The 13,072-nt window shown below is 54.2% G+C and overlaps 2 protein-coding genes across 2 annotated transcripts in view; both read right to left on the reverse strand.

The window, feature by feature from the left end:
- Positions 1-594: 594 nt before the first annotated feature.
- On the reverse strand, positions 595-3,907 carry LOC104130711 (zona pellucida sperm-binding protein 3). Its single transcript, XM_009643780.1, has 9 exons — positions 3,506-3,907; positions 2,550-2,668; positions 2,370-2,473; positions 2,065-2,242; positions 1,848-1,968; positions 1,377-1,468; positions 1,051-1,193; positions 794-883; positions 595-710 (listed from the first exon to the last, which is right to left on the reverse strand). Exons 1-9 carry the CDS (start codon positions 3,905-3,907, stop codon positions 595-597), a joined length of 1,365 nt encoding a protein of 454 aa, XP_009642075.1.
- Positions 3,908-5,853: 1,946 nt separating this feature from the next.
- LOC104130712 (protein PML-like) overlaps positions 5,854-13,072 on the reverse strand; it is a 12,011-nt gene continuing 4,792 nt past the window's right edge. The window contains exons 4-9 of the mRNA XM_035899498.1: positions 11,325-11,572; positions 10,456-10,493; positions 9,190-9,427; positions 8,657-8,715; positions 7,747-7,885; positions 5,854-7,093 (exon numbers count right to left, since the gene is read on the reverse strand). Of these exons, the coding sequence (XP_035755391.1) occupies positions 6,345-7,093; positions 7,747-7,885; positions 8,657-8,715; positions 9,190-9,427; positions 10,456-10,493; positions 11,325-11,572 (1,471 nt within the window). The 3' untranslated portion in view covers positions 5,854-6,344. The remainder of the gene's footprint in view (positions 7,094-7,746; positions 7,886-8,656; positions 8,716-9,189; positions 9,428-10,455; positions 10,494-11,324; positions 11,573-13,072) is intronic.

A 13,072-nucleotide genomic window follows, 5' to 3' on the forward strand; every position in this document is an offset into this window, starting at 1 on the left:
CTGCCCCAAGGACTGTTTATATATTTCAGCCAAGGCTTGTTACATATAACTATGTGTAAACAGTCCTTGGGGCAGGCACTGGAATTCCTGCCTCAGTTTGTCCCAGGAAGATCCCAATCTACTGGCCCTCAAGTTGTGCTCCCTTCCTCATGCACCAAAGCTTGATTTCTTTCCCAGAAATGGATTGAGGCAGGAGGACGGTTTTATTAAACCCTTGCCGTATTGGGTAAGGAGTTACCAATATGGAGCAGACCCAAGGAGCTCCAAAGGAAAGTAAAAGCATTTCAAGGCCTAAACACAACCCCAAGCTTCTAGCAACAAGGCTACAATAGCCAGATAGTGATTCTTTTTTGCATCAGTTCCTAGCTAGGTGCTCAGGGAGGTGTTCAGGGTGGTGTAAGGCTGCACAAAGCTCTGCTGAGGACAGGACTTCAGGAAAGGGAGACCCAAACTGGGTGCAAAGAAGCAGAGTTAGCATGAAGATTTGGTTAGCTCATTCTCTCCAGGAAGGCTTCTTTACTCCTCCCCACCAAGCCTCTCAGTCCTTCAATTTATTGTTTTATTGGACAGACTATAAAAGTTCAAACCAGTGGCTTAAAGGGGGTCGCTGGGCTTTCGGCAGACAGTCACAGCTCCTAGAACAGCAAGGATTAGGACGACCACACCAGCAACAATCGCCAGCCCCAATATCATCCACACATGACCTGCATCTAGAAAGGAGAAGTAGGGAGGTGGTTACAGCCAGAGCCGGGGCCCGCCACACAAACCACCGCCCTTCCCTGAGCTTGCCCACCTCTCAAAGGCATCCTCCTAATTGGGTGATCCCACCAACTGTGGATGAAGAGGGGTCCAACCACAACATCTGCTTCTTTCACCGAGGGATCTGAAAGGGAGTGCCTTTGAGTACTCACAAGCCTGTTGGAAAACCTAGCTCTCCCAAGCCTTGGATTAGCACTGAGGAGCCAACAGGTAGTGAGGCAGCTCCAGCCACCCAACCTTGAGCAAGTTGCCGTGAAGGTGACAGAGCCCAAGAGGCATACTGAGACCTACCAAGCTGGGAGGGCAGTTCTCTTCGGACCCGTTCTCCTTGCTGCCGGGAGTGAGCATGGAGCCACCTGGAGCGCCCAGCCAAGCCACAGCTCCTCATCTTGCAGCAGGAGCAGATATCCTGGGTGCCTTCCACAGGCACCCAGCTAGAAGAGAGCCTGGTGAGTAGCCCACCCTATGGTAGGAATCCCTCACATGCTTTGGAGTCTTCTAGGATAGACCAAGAGCCTCACACCCAGATGGCCAACCCCACCTTCCTGGAAGGTGACACATCAGACGAGAAGCCCAGGCTCTTCACCTTTGGGCAAGCTGCTGTTCCGGTTACTTACAGGTTACTGGCTTTGTTGAAGGAACAAGCCTTGTTCAGAGGGTCAGGAGCTTGGTCAGCCAGGGAGACCTTCAGGTGGCAGGTGATGTAGATCTAGGGAGGCCAGGCAGAGCAGAGGCATTAAGTTCTCTTTTGCCTTCATGTCTTTCTCATGCACCATGAAGTCAGTCTCCAACAGGACCACCATCTCCTCAACCCCACCCTGCTTCCTTCAAGCCACTAAGGGTTCAGCTATCGAAGCCTAATCAGAAGGGCTTGTCTCGGCCAGGATCAGAACTGTTCTCCAAGGAAGATCCTGGGCTCAGAGCGCCATGATCCAGGAGCAGTAATACAGGGTGACCTCATCCATGTGTTGCTATGAGGCAGTTGCCTTGGGAATATAATTCTAGACATAGCCACGCGAACTTTATTAATGGAGTGAGCTATAGCCCCATCTAGACAAGGTACTTCAGTTGCTTTAGGAAGGATTTACCAGGTCGCTGGAGTATCCTGAAAACTTGAATGCATCTACTGCAAACTGAAGCACATCTTGCCTGGGTCTTGGGGATATAAAAGTTGAGGTGACATCATCCAGCTGCCCATCCACCAGGCACCTAGACACAAAAGCAAGGGCCAGCAGGATCCCACTGTCAGAGACATCCATAACCTGCAGAAAGGGATCTCTAAATAAGTGCACAGCCAGCTCTTACCCACTGAAGTCAATGAAAGCATACTGGGGAGAAGAGCTCCCATCTGGAGCCGTAGTGGCCACACAGTTGTCCACAAAGAGCCTCAGAGGTGCATGGTTCTCCGTGTTGACACCAGCTTGGAAGTGGAAGACCTCTCCCAGCTGAAATATGGTGGAGCCTCTCTCGGCACTCCAGTCATCTGGAAGGAGAGAGGTCACCAGGCACGCATGAACAGGAAGCCAGCTTGTGCTTCACTGCTCCCACCCAAGGGAACCCCAATGGGGTGATACCAGCACCAGCCATGGAGGACCTCACCCCAAACCTACCGTTCATAAGGCGCAGGGAGAAAGGCAGCTTCTCCTCAGAGGACAGGGTGGAGTGGAAGGGCACCCACGTGGGACTGACACCGTGGCTGCTCACGTTGTCCCTCCTAGGGGGGAGATGCCACTAGTTAAATTCTGTGGCAGCAGAAGGGGCTTGCTTGGTGCTCATCTGCATTGGCTCACCTTGGGTAGTGGCACTCGATAGGGACCACAGCAGGGCTGGTACGGATGATGACAGGGTTGCCAGTAAGAACTGGGCTGTAATTTAAGCTTGTGCTGTAGACCAGAGCATCAGGAGTCACCTGGGAAAAGATAAGACACATTATCCAGTCATTAAGAGCCTGGCTTTTTTGGCCAAACACTTAGAGCAGTGCATTTAAGCCTGGAGACTCAGTGCTGAGATGTTTTTTCTGGTCATCAGCCAGTAGGAGGGATGCTCTGGGCTGGGAAGCTGCTCCACCCTGCCCTGGGGTGGCCTCTGCTCAGCAGCAGAGCTGGATACAGAGGTGCTCAAGCTGATTTTTTTCCTTCTGGTTTCCATGCCCTGGAACAACAGATAGGAAGCACTGGCCCCCAGGATATCAAAGGGTGACTTCTGCTCAGGGGGATTTAATGAAGATATCTGCTGGCTGGAATATGAGGGGGCACCTGCCTCATGGCCCCAAGCCTCTCCCAGGGGAAAGAGACCACTTCAGGCTTAAGTTTTCTGTGAAGTACCTTCACACTACACTCAAGTGGCACCCTGATGCCTCCTAAGGTGGGCATCCACTGCTCCCTTGCTGCAGCAGCCCCCAGCACCAGATCATCTGGGCTCCACGCTGGAGGCGACAGCAACAGTATAAATAGTCCTGGAAGATTTAGGTACCTCTCTATTCATCAGGAAAAGCCTCATTTCTCTGCTTCTTGCATGCCCTTCCCTGCTCACACAACACCAGAGGTAGCCCCCAGACCAGACAGAAGAGCTTCTGCTGCCCTTGAAAAGCAGACTGGGAGGTTCACCCTCTAGGAAAGGCTTTGGAGCATTTCCCCAAGCTCACCTGCACCACAACCCCCTTGCCAGCCCCAGCACCCCAAGGCATGGAGGTGCAAGCCAAGAGGCAGACCCTCCCTCCCTGAGACTCCAGCCCCCCCAGCCTTACCCCAAGGGTGCTGCCACACTCATGCAGCCCAGCCACGAAGGTCACTGTGGTCTCAGCAGCACTCCAGACTGTGGGCAGGCAGGCGGCCGAGCCCAGGGTCAAGTCCGCAGCCCTGACCAGGCGTCCCGTGCCAAAGAGGTCCCTGTGCACCGTGACCACCACCTGCGCCTCCTGGCACTGCACAACCACAGGGTGCAGCAGGGCAGCAGCCTGGAGCTGGGAGACATCCACCCATGCCCAGGGAGAGGGCTGGGAGAAGGCACGGGGCTGCCCTGAGGAAGAAACCCCTCCGTACCTCCATAGCTCTGCTTCCCCTCTAAGGAAGCCCCAGGGGTTATAAGCAACCACCTCCCCAAAAACCCAGCAGAAAAGAGCAAACCCCAGGCTGCTTCCTGGCCTCATCCTGCCTACCAGGGTCCAGCACAAGGAGCTTCTCCTGCCCAGGGACCTTTTACAGCCCACACCTCCCACAGCAGCTCCCACCCCAGGTGATGCTCGCCCCACCTCCCATAAGTGCAATCAGCAACAGCTGAGAGCACCCAGTTCCCTGGGGAACCCATCCTTGTAGGCTCCAATGAGGTGCTGGATTCGGGTCCCTTGAGCACAGGAGGGATGATGAGTTTGCTGTGCAGCCACCTGCAGTTTTTGCCCCTGTTTTTTGGTAATGGCCAGTTCTGTGAGATCCACCTTCAGACCGTATGTCCCACCTCCAGATCATAGGGCCCTTCCACAGTGGGGTTGCTGGCCAAGGGGGTGACACTTTCCCATGGCAAAACTTGTCCCTGTCCCCAGCTCCTTCAAGGTGGTGATGATCCTCACGGAGGCGTTCATGCCAAGGGCAATTGGGGATTTCCTGGATGTGAGGGCCTCAGGGCTGGCTCTTCTCTACCAAGCAAAAGCTGATTTTTTTGGAGGAAGCAGAGGAAATTTAAACTTGAATTAGGTGGAAGAGGAGATGGAAAGAGGGAGATCGTGGAGGCGATCCCCAGGGGTTGCCCTGAGCTGCGTCCCTGCAGGACCAGACTCTGCACAGCGGCATCCGCACTGGCGCTGCCACCTGCGTTCCCTTGTGTTTCCCAGGATTTTAGCAAAAGGGAGGAAAATGCTTGTGCCCACGTGGCTGGTTAACTGTTTCCTGAGCAGACTTGTCCCTTGGAGCCACCAGCTTCCTGGGCACGACTGGTGTTGAAATGAGTGGTTGTAAAATAATGAACAGAATAATCCTTATCGGGAGTAATATTAGAGCTATTAAGTATTAGAAATAAGAATTATTTCTAATAATTATTAGAATTTTTAGACCTGGGGCATACCAGTCGCCATGGTGTCTGAGCAGTCTGTCCCTTCCTGGGATGATTCAGCAGCAGGTTGTCCCCTCTGTGGTCCCCAGAGGGAGGGGACCGGGGCAGGTTGATCCAGCTGAAGCTTCCTCATGCCTGGTTAGAGGCTATAAATCAGGAAGAAAAGCACTTTGTGTATTGAAGTGACACCAGGGAGGAGCATGGCTTTGGACAGGAGTCCTTCTATGGGGATTTAGGGACAGGACAAGGATGTTTGCTTTGCCCCTGCCTCTGGGCGCATGTTGGAGTGCTCGTTGCTGCGCTCGCACCCACAGATGAGATGCCCATGAGTTTTGAGCAATAGCCGTGGCTGAATGGGGCTGTTTTGGCATGATCCCAGCTGGGTAGCTGCCAGCAGGCAGGACAGCTATGCACTAACCCAAGGGAAATGACTTGGGTTGCTCCCATGGTGAGCAGGCTGACGGGCTTTCTCGGCACCTCCCTGAGCAAACAGGACCTCTGGGTGCCCTCTTGCCTGGCAGGGTTAGGGTAACAGCTGGGCTTGATGATCTTAAAGGTCTTTTCCAACCTAAACAATTCTATGATTCTTCAAGCCAACACCTATCCTGGGGCTAGCTGCATGTCTCACGCCCATGGGTCATCCCATACTCATCGTGTTCACCTCAGCTGTGTCATGGCCTCAAGGGGGCATCACACTGCAAAGCACCCGTTGGTGCAGCACCCACCAACCTGCGCTTCTGCCTGTTTGAGCAAGTGGGTATTGTGGGAACAGGGAGCAAAACAAAATCATTTGCAATGCACAACAAATTAGGAAAATGATTTATTTCTTCAGTATCTGCAAGCAGGCACAGAAGCCAAAGAGCAATGAAATTCATCCCTTGATCAAGCAATTCCCTGGATGTCTTTGAGCTTGGAAAGCAGGGGGAGAGGTAGGAAAACCATATCCCTGTGCGCCCACTTAGGAGGTTCATATGCCAGGCTAGAGGGGTCGGATCCTGCTGACTGAAGGAGGATTTTCAGTTCTTCCCACAGCTGCATCCCACACAGCAGCTCACAGGAACAGAGCAGCTCTGCCCAACCTCTTTCTTACCTATGACCACCATCCTTGGTCCTTCCAAACCAGTTTCCCCACCTACTGTTTCTCCAGCTGGCTTCAGATCCCACTGACACCCCACACCCCCCCTGCAAAAAACCCAGACCAGAAATTGTTTGAAAGATTTCTCCCAAGAGTTGGCTTGATCCATCCAGGGGGGAAACAAAGGCACGGTGTGGCTGCAGGGTGTTGGATCAGAGCCAGGACATCCCTCAGCCAAGCTGGTGTCCTCACCTTTTCACCTTAGCACAAGCTCAGATGAGAGAGGACAGCAAGAGACTGTCACACCCAAGACCCAGACTCATCACCCCAAGCAAGAGCAGAAAGGAAATACTGAAGGCAAAACTGCTGATGTGAGCCAGGGTTTGGCTCCAGGACTCACTCCCCTTGGGTGAGAGGGGAATGAGTCCTGGAGAGGCACCAGCATCTTTCAACACTTTTCCTCACTCTATGGCTCTTGGGAAATTGCTGCCTGCTTGGGCACTTTGGCTTCAGCCAACAGCTCCTGGCGCTGGAAGTAGACCTTGACCTTGCTCAGGTTTCGGACTTTCTTTTCAGATCTGTGAAGGTGAGTGTTGATGAGACGGCACATTTTCTGGAGCCCCATCTCAGGGTCGTGCCGGTAGCAGAGCCGGAGCTCATGGAGGCCAATGCTGTGGGTGGACAATGTTTGGGCTGATGGCTTGGTGAGGAGCTTCTCAGCCACCAAGGGCTGGAGGGAGATGAAGGATTCCAGGCTGGATTGACTGAGGATCAGCCTGGGTTTCATTGCCAGGTCGACGTCCAGGACCTTACACAGGTACTTCAAGATTTTGGCGTTCTCCATGGCACTGCAGTCACCGAAGTGCTGCCGGAGGTAAGTGTTGGCCAAGTTCTTCAGCTTGTAGTTATCCCTTTTGGGGATCTTCTCCTTAATCAGGGGCAAAATGTCCAGATAACCATACACAGCAGAGCTGAACTCTTTTTTCTTATTTATGATCGTCAACGCGTTGAAGAGGGTGGGAAAGGGGAGTGACCAGAGACCAAAGCCACCCAGGATGGGCCTGTGGACAGTGTTGAGGTGGCACAGCAGATTCTTCAGTCCGATCTCACAGAGATTATTTCTGGCCATCAAGCTAGACAAGTATTTCATTGGGTGAATCAGGACTGTGAATGTTTTCTCTCCATCTACAACTGTCACCTGAATGCTTTCATTTCCTAGAGAAGAGGAGAGGGGAGGGAAAGACGATTGGAGAGGGAAGAAAGGCAGAATTCACCTCTTATTCAGTAGGAAAATAAAACATTGATTGAGTTGCTCAGCCTCCAACAGCCTTCACTATCAACAGCAGCTGGGGGACTGAGCCATCATTTCACCTATCTCCACCATTCAGGCACACTCTCAGCTTCCAGCATCTCCCAAGGTTCTTCAGGAGTGTCCTTCCCATCAACACTAACACCTCCTGCAGTGGGATCATTCCCCCCACCAGGACCATGAGGGCTTTTACAGCTTTTTGAGGGTGGACAAAGGAGAGGGGTTCGAAAAGTAAAATCCACCTCATCCAAGAAAGTGGCCTGTGGGAAAGAGAAGCAAGGGAGCCCATGTTGACACAATGGTGCAAGGGCTGGTTTAACTGGCTGAGCAATCTCAGAGAAATCTCCCCATGGCCCTACAGGCTCCATGTTCCTCCAGATGTCCTGAAACTCAAAGGCAAGGCCCTGTGGGAGCTCAGGATATTGTTCTCTCCCTTACACAACCAAGGCCACGCTGGACATGCCTGGACTTCCCCCCTCTAGCCCCCCAAAAAGAGACACTGACACATGTGGGAATCTGAGCTGGCTGCCACATGGGACCTCCACACTTAGGATCTTACTCAAAATCTTCACGTCAAAGAAGACCAAGGATCCTTGTTTCGTGTCCAAAGTTTTCTGGTTGTTGATGGGAAAGCCCAGGTAGTCTTCACCGGTCCTCTCATCAAGGATGTTGCTGGGGTCATCTAGCAGACTGGAGTCCTGGAAGAGCACACAATTTGCTTTTCATAAATGTCACAGGAAGAACCAGGGCAGCAGCTCTGGGCACTCGTGTGTCCTGGAGGTTACCAAAGCTCAGGGATCTACTCAAACTGCCTGCTAGAGGACTTAGGGTGTAACAAGCCCCTCTGGATGGTCTTGCCTCCTCCAGCACTGCAAAACAAAGTGATACGCATACTCCATGCACATCCGTCCACACAAGACAGCTTGTTTGGATCCTTTCCGACTGGCTTTCTGCTCAAAAGTGACGGAAAAGTTGGGACTACCCAGCATCTCCCCTCTGGCTGCGAGCCAAGGGTCTAAACCAGCAAACAGCAGGCAGGGAAGGGAAGCTGCCAATTTCTAAAATCTCTTCTAAAGAGCTGGCCACCAGCTTTTGGTCCTGCAGCCTGTCATGGGAACTGCTCAGTGCTGCAAAGTAACAACAAAACACCATCCATCAGTCCAGAGGAGGGGAGGGTTTGGACTGCCTCTTCTTGCTGGCCTTCATTTTGGCTCCTCACCGCCTTGGCATCACCAAGATGGGATCTACCAAGGTCTCCAAGCTGCTGGGCAGCCCCATTCCCCCAGAAGTGGAGGAGAGCTAGAGGGAATTTATTTTGTCACCCAGGAAGGATTTTGCAAGTTCCTTGGCAGGCTCCAAGGGGGATTATGGGATGGTGCTGAAGATCTGGAAGCACCAAGAGGTCCAGTCTTCATGGCTTAACACCAATGCAGGGCCTTTAGCCCTGAACGCTCTTTAGCTGCACTCACCAGCAACTCCTCATCGGTGCTGTCCTCCTCACAGCTGTCCAGGCAGAGAGCATCGCTATCTGCCAAGGTAGGAAAGACATGTCACCTTTCGGATGTGGGGCTATCCACCCTTGCAGTGAGTGCCGGGGCCGATGGTCCCCCCATCGATATCCCCAGCCATGCTGAGCGGTAGCCCTGAACAGCCAGCAAGACGGGTGGGGAGCAAGCAGGGAGCAACCCTGCCCTCAGGGTCCACCTGAAAAAGGACTAGCTCCCCCTCAAGCCACAGATACAGAGTACACACTGGGCAAGGTCCATTGGGGGAGAGAGGACCAAACCGCAGCATCACATAGCCTGAGAGTATGCAAGCAGCTGAAGGAACAAAGACTGGCTCTCCATCAGTCTCCACCAAACATCTTGTCTTTGAGCAAGACAATGCGCTGGGACATAACTATCCTCCTGGGAGGTCTGTGGAGATGCTGCAAACCACTCTGCCTCGCTGTCTATACCCTGTGAAGTCTACCCGCAGCTTCACCGCTCCGGACACCACTTACCCGAGTCGTGCAGCTCGCCGCTGCCATCTGGCACATCTTCCAGCATGCTCTCCTCCTTGATGGGAGTCATGTGGGACCCCAAACAGCTGGTCCCAGGCTGGTCAGAGCAGCTTGGCTGCTGTGGCATTGTCTGCTTCCACCTGTCATCATCGTCTTCAACCTTCAGCAGCTTCACTGGCAATGTCATGACAGTTGCATTTTGGAATTTCTTCCTCTTTGAAGGGGTGCAAGTGGAGACCTAAGTGTGCAAAGAGCTCACTGAGAGCAGCCCTGGGTGGTCAGGGATGGAGATGTCCTCTTCCACCAGAGCACAGCCAAACAAGCTTGACCACACAGGTTTGTCCCTGCCCAACGCAAGCGCTCTGCTTGCTCAGATGGTCTCTGCTGCTCTGGAGTCACCCAGAACCTTGTTCTCATTTCTGGCATGAACCCCCAGCTCTCCTGGGCTGTGGCCACTCCGACTGCCTTGGTCAAGGTCCCCTCTCTGCCTGACAAGGGTCAGGACAACTTTCTGCTTTGCTTAACAGCTGCAAAGGAGAAGATAGGAACCTCTCCTTCCTGATCTGGGGGAATAAATCACCTTTATCTTCTTGCTTCAGCCCTGAAGCTCCCAGGTTCTGTGGGGTTTGCAGGCAGGGCTAAGCCCTTGCGATCCCAAGCTGGGGTGGCTGGGGACATGCTCTGCAGAGGGGCAGACTGGGGGGGACCCCAGCCCCAGTCCTGTGACGGCTGTTTTGTCCCAGGCAAAGGCAGACAGGGCTGATGCTAGACATGTCCTCCATACACTACGGGACGGGAAACCAGAAGAGAGCTTGTCTTCAGCATCATTGAAGGCCACTTCTGCTTGAGGGGGGGCCTCTGCCTTTCTTGCAGGAGATGTATTTGGGGTACCCCAAATCCATCACAACCCATCGCAGCATCTCTCCCCCGCCAGCCCCGGATATGGGCAGAGCAGGACAGGGCAGGGCAGGGTGCAGGCAGGAAACAGCAGCCACCGCACCTGGGAGAGCTCTTTGCAGGGCATGCCGTGGCACGTCACACGCCAAGGTGTTGGCACCTTAGGCAGAAAGGTGCCTTCAAAGGACAAAGTCTGCCCTGGCCCTGCAGCCCTATGCGGCTTGGCTGATCTCCTCTTTCAAAAGGACCCTGGAAAGCAGCACCAAAATGCCAGAGCTCAAGCAACCTCGCAAGGGCTGGGGGTAGCCCCAAATTCCTGCCAGGTAACCCCAAAAATCCCAGAGCAATGTAAGGAAAACCAAGCCTCACCTGGTGGGAGTTTTTCATGGCTGGAGCTGGGGTGGCTTCTGAAAAAAGAAAAACAGAGCATGCTGAGAGGAGGGTGAGCAACGCTGGGGACGTCTGACAGCAGCAAGACAAGACTCTGCAGAAGGTGCCGGTGGCTCTGGGGCCATCTCCTTGCCGGGTCACCTCTTGCAGAGGCTACTGAGGCCAAAATCCAGCAATGAGCTTTTGGGCTGGGCTGGAGAGGTGCCCATTCTGCCCGGCCACCTGCCAGCTCATTCCCCGCCTTGCACTAAAGCCTTTCCTCCAGCTCTCCCATTCGGGTTTGCTGCCCTCCCACCCAGCCCAGCCCCACAAGCCAGGAGGTTGTCACACATGCTGGGAAGGAAAGAAAAAACAAAATTAGCAGGATCATGCCATGCCCAAGCAAATTATTGCCATGCAGTGGCAAGGGCTCCTTTGGGGGGGAGGTGCTGCCTTCCCAAATCCAGCAAAAGACAAATGCGCTGTTCATCCCAGGAGTATTTATTGGCATAGGAAGGTGAGACGAAGAGCCTGTTCTCCATAGGGACATTTAAAGGTATTTCCAAGCAGCCACAGTCCATGGCAAATGTTCTGGTTTGCAGACCCTCACTTTTTCCTCCGCTTCTGAAGTTTGGTGCTGGGCTTCCCACCACGCTTGCCCCTGGTGGGGTGCCTTGATTTGGAGGATTGCCCCTTGGAGGCTGGGCTGGGGTGCTCCGAGCATGCTGGGCTGGCCAGGGTGGGGGCAGGAGGAGGTCTTCTGGGGGAAGAGGCTGTGCCAGCCACTGGGACCAGCAGTTCATGCGTCTGTGGGGTGCTGGGAGGGAATAACCCCAGCGCATTGGAGGGCAGCAATGTCCAATCCACGCCTGCAGTGGGGGGATTCTGTTGGCTGGCCATGGGCTGCAGCAAGGGTCCCACAGAAGAGGCAATGGTGGCCAGGGAGTGGGACATGGCCCGGACCTCCTGGGTCAGGGACACCAGGTGCCCGTTTGCCCTGTGCTGAGCTTGCAGGAGGCGATCACCCATCTTCAGGAGCTTGTCTGCTTGTTGCACGTTGGACCTGGCCCAGCCACCGAAATCTTCCTGCAGGGAGGCCAAAGAGTCCTGGATGCTTCTGGGAAGAGGCACAGTGTCCCCATGGGCTAAGCCCGAGTCTTCCTCTGCTTCTTCATCCCTCTGCATCAGAAGGGTTGGAGGCATGGGTTGGGTGGGGTACATATCCCCTCCCTGGTCTGGACACACGTGTCCTTTGCTGCCGGAGGGGTCTGACATGGGGGCACAGGCAGGCAGCCCCGTGGGGACACCTCCATGTCGTTGGCAATGCTCCCTGGGAGGCTCAAGGTCAAGGATCAGAGCGGTCTTGACTTTGGACGGAGCGTTGCGCTGGGGAGCGGAGGTACCTGTCGTAGGGAGGGAGGCTGAAGGGAGCAGGAGGGGCCTCCCAGCCTGCCTCAGCGGGGTGGAGAGGGGAGACGGAGGGACAATGCCTACCATGCAATGGAGATGTAAAGAGTGGGGTGGGAGGCAGCTTGTCCCCAGGAAACCCCAAGCTCCATCGAGGACACTGCCCCTAGGCTCTTCTACAGACTGTCCATAGCCCATGAGCAAGCCTTGGGGCGCTCAGTGGTGGATACCCACAGAGGGCCAAGGAGGACACTGGTCATAAGCCCAGGTCTGAAAACAGCAACAGAGGGGTGAAGCAGAAGACCCCGTGAAGTCTCTTCCTCCCATTGCTTTTTCCTCCCATTTTCTGGAAGGATACTACCACCTGCTGACCAAACCCAGATCCTCCAGCACACCATTCTTGCACACACCACAGATGCCAAGGTCTTCACCATTTCCAAACCACCAGCACCTCTGCCGCAGTGCTGCTGCCAAAGAGCTGGGTGGGGGAAGACTTGGGCAAACCCAGCAGTGGTCATGGACCTCTTGCCCCCCCCGTTGGGGAGTGCTCCCGGGGAAGATTTCATCTTCCCAGTGGGATACGGTGTCCCAAGGCAGTAATCAACAACCCAAGAGGGGAATTGCCCCAGATGGTTGTGGACAAAAGTTGAGCAAAGACAAACTGGCTGGAGATCTGAGGAGCAGAAGCGGGCTGTGGGCAGCAGGACACCAAGGCCTGGAGGATGGTTATGACCCCTGAGGGCCCTGCACATGTCACCGGCGCAAACATTTCTCAGAGAGGATGCAGAGTTGATCCAACCCTTCCACCTGCTCACTCCTTGCCAACACCAGCCTCTGCGAGTCCCTGGTCCACACTCCACTCACCTCCCTTGTCCTTCAACCCATGGCGTGGCTCCAACCCAAGCAATTCACCACGTCCCCTCCCAGTACAACTGCATTTGGGGGACCGCCATACTCCACAAGGGCAAGAGACAAGCGTTGCTTTGGAAGTGATGGATGTGACAACTGCATCCCATCCTTGGGGGAGACTGGAGTGTGCCCACCACACTGGCAAAGGCTGGAGGCACAGCTCCGTCAAGTCATAGAATCACAGAATCATAGAATCATTTAGGTTGGAAAAGACCTTTAAGATCATCAAGCCCAACTGTTACCCTAACCCTGCCATCCCACCACTAAACCCTGTCCCTAAGCACCTCATCTACCCGTCTTT

The sequence above is a fragment of the Egretta garzetta genome, unplaced genomic scaffold (genome assembly GCF_000687185.1).
Source record: "Egretta garzetta isolate BGI_Z169 unplaced genomic scaffold, ASM68718v1 scaffold287, whole genome shotgun sequence".
In the NCBI taxonomy this organism is placed as follows: Eukaryota; Metazoa; Chordata; class Aves; order Pelecaniformes; family Ardeidae; genus Egretta; species Egretta garzetta.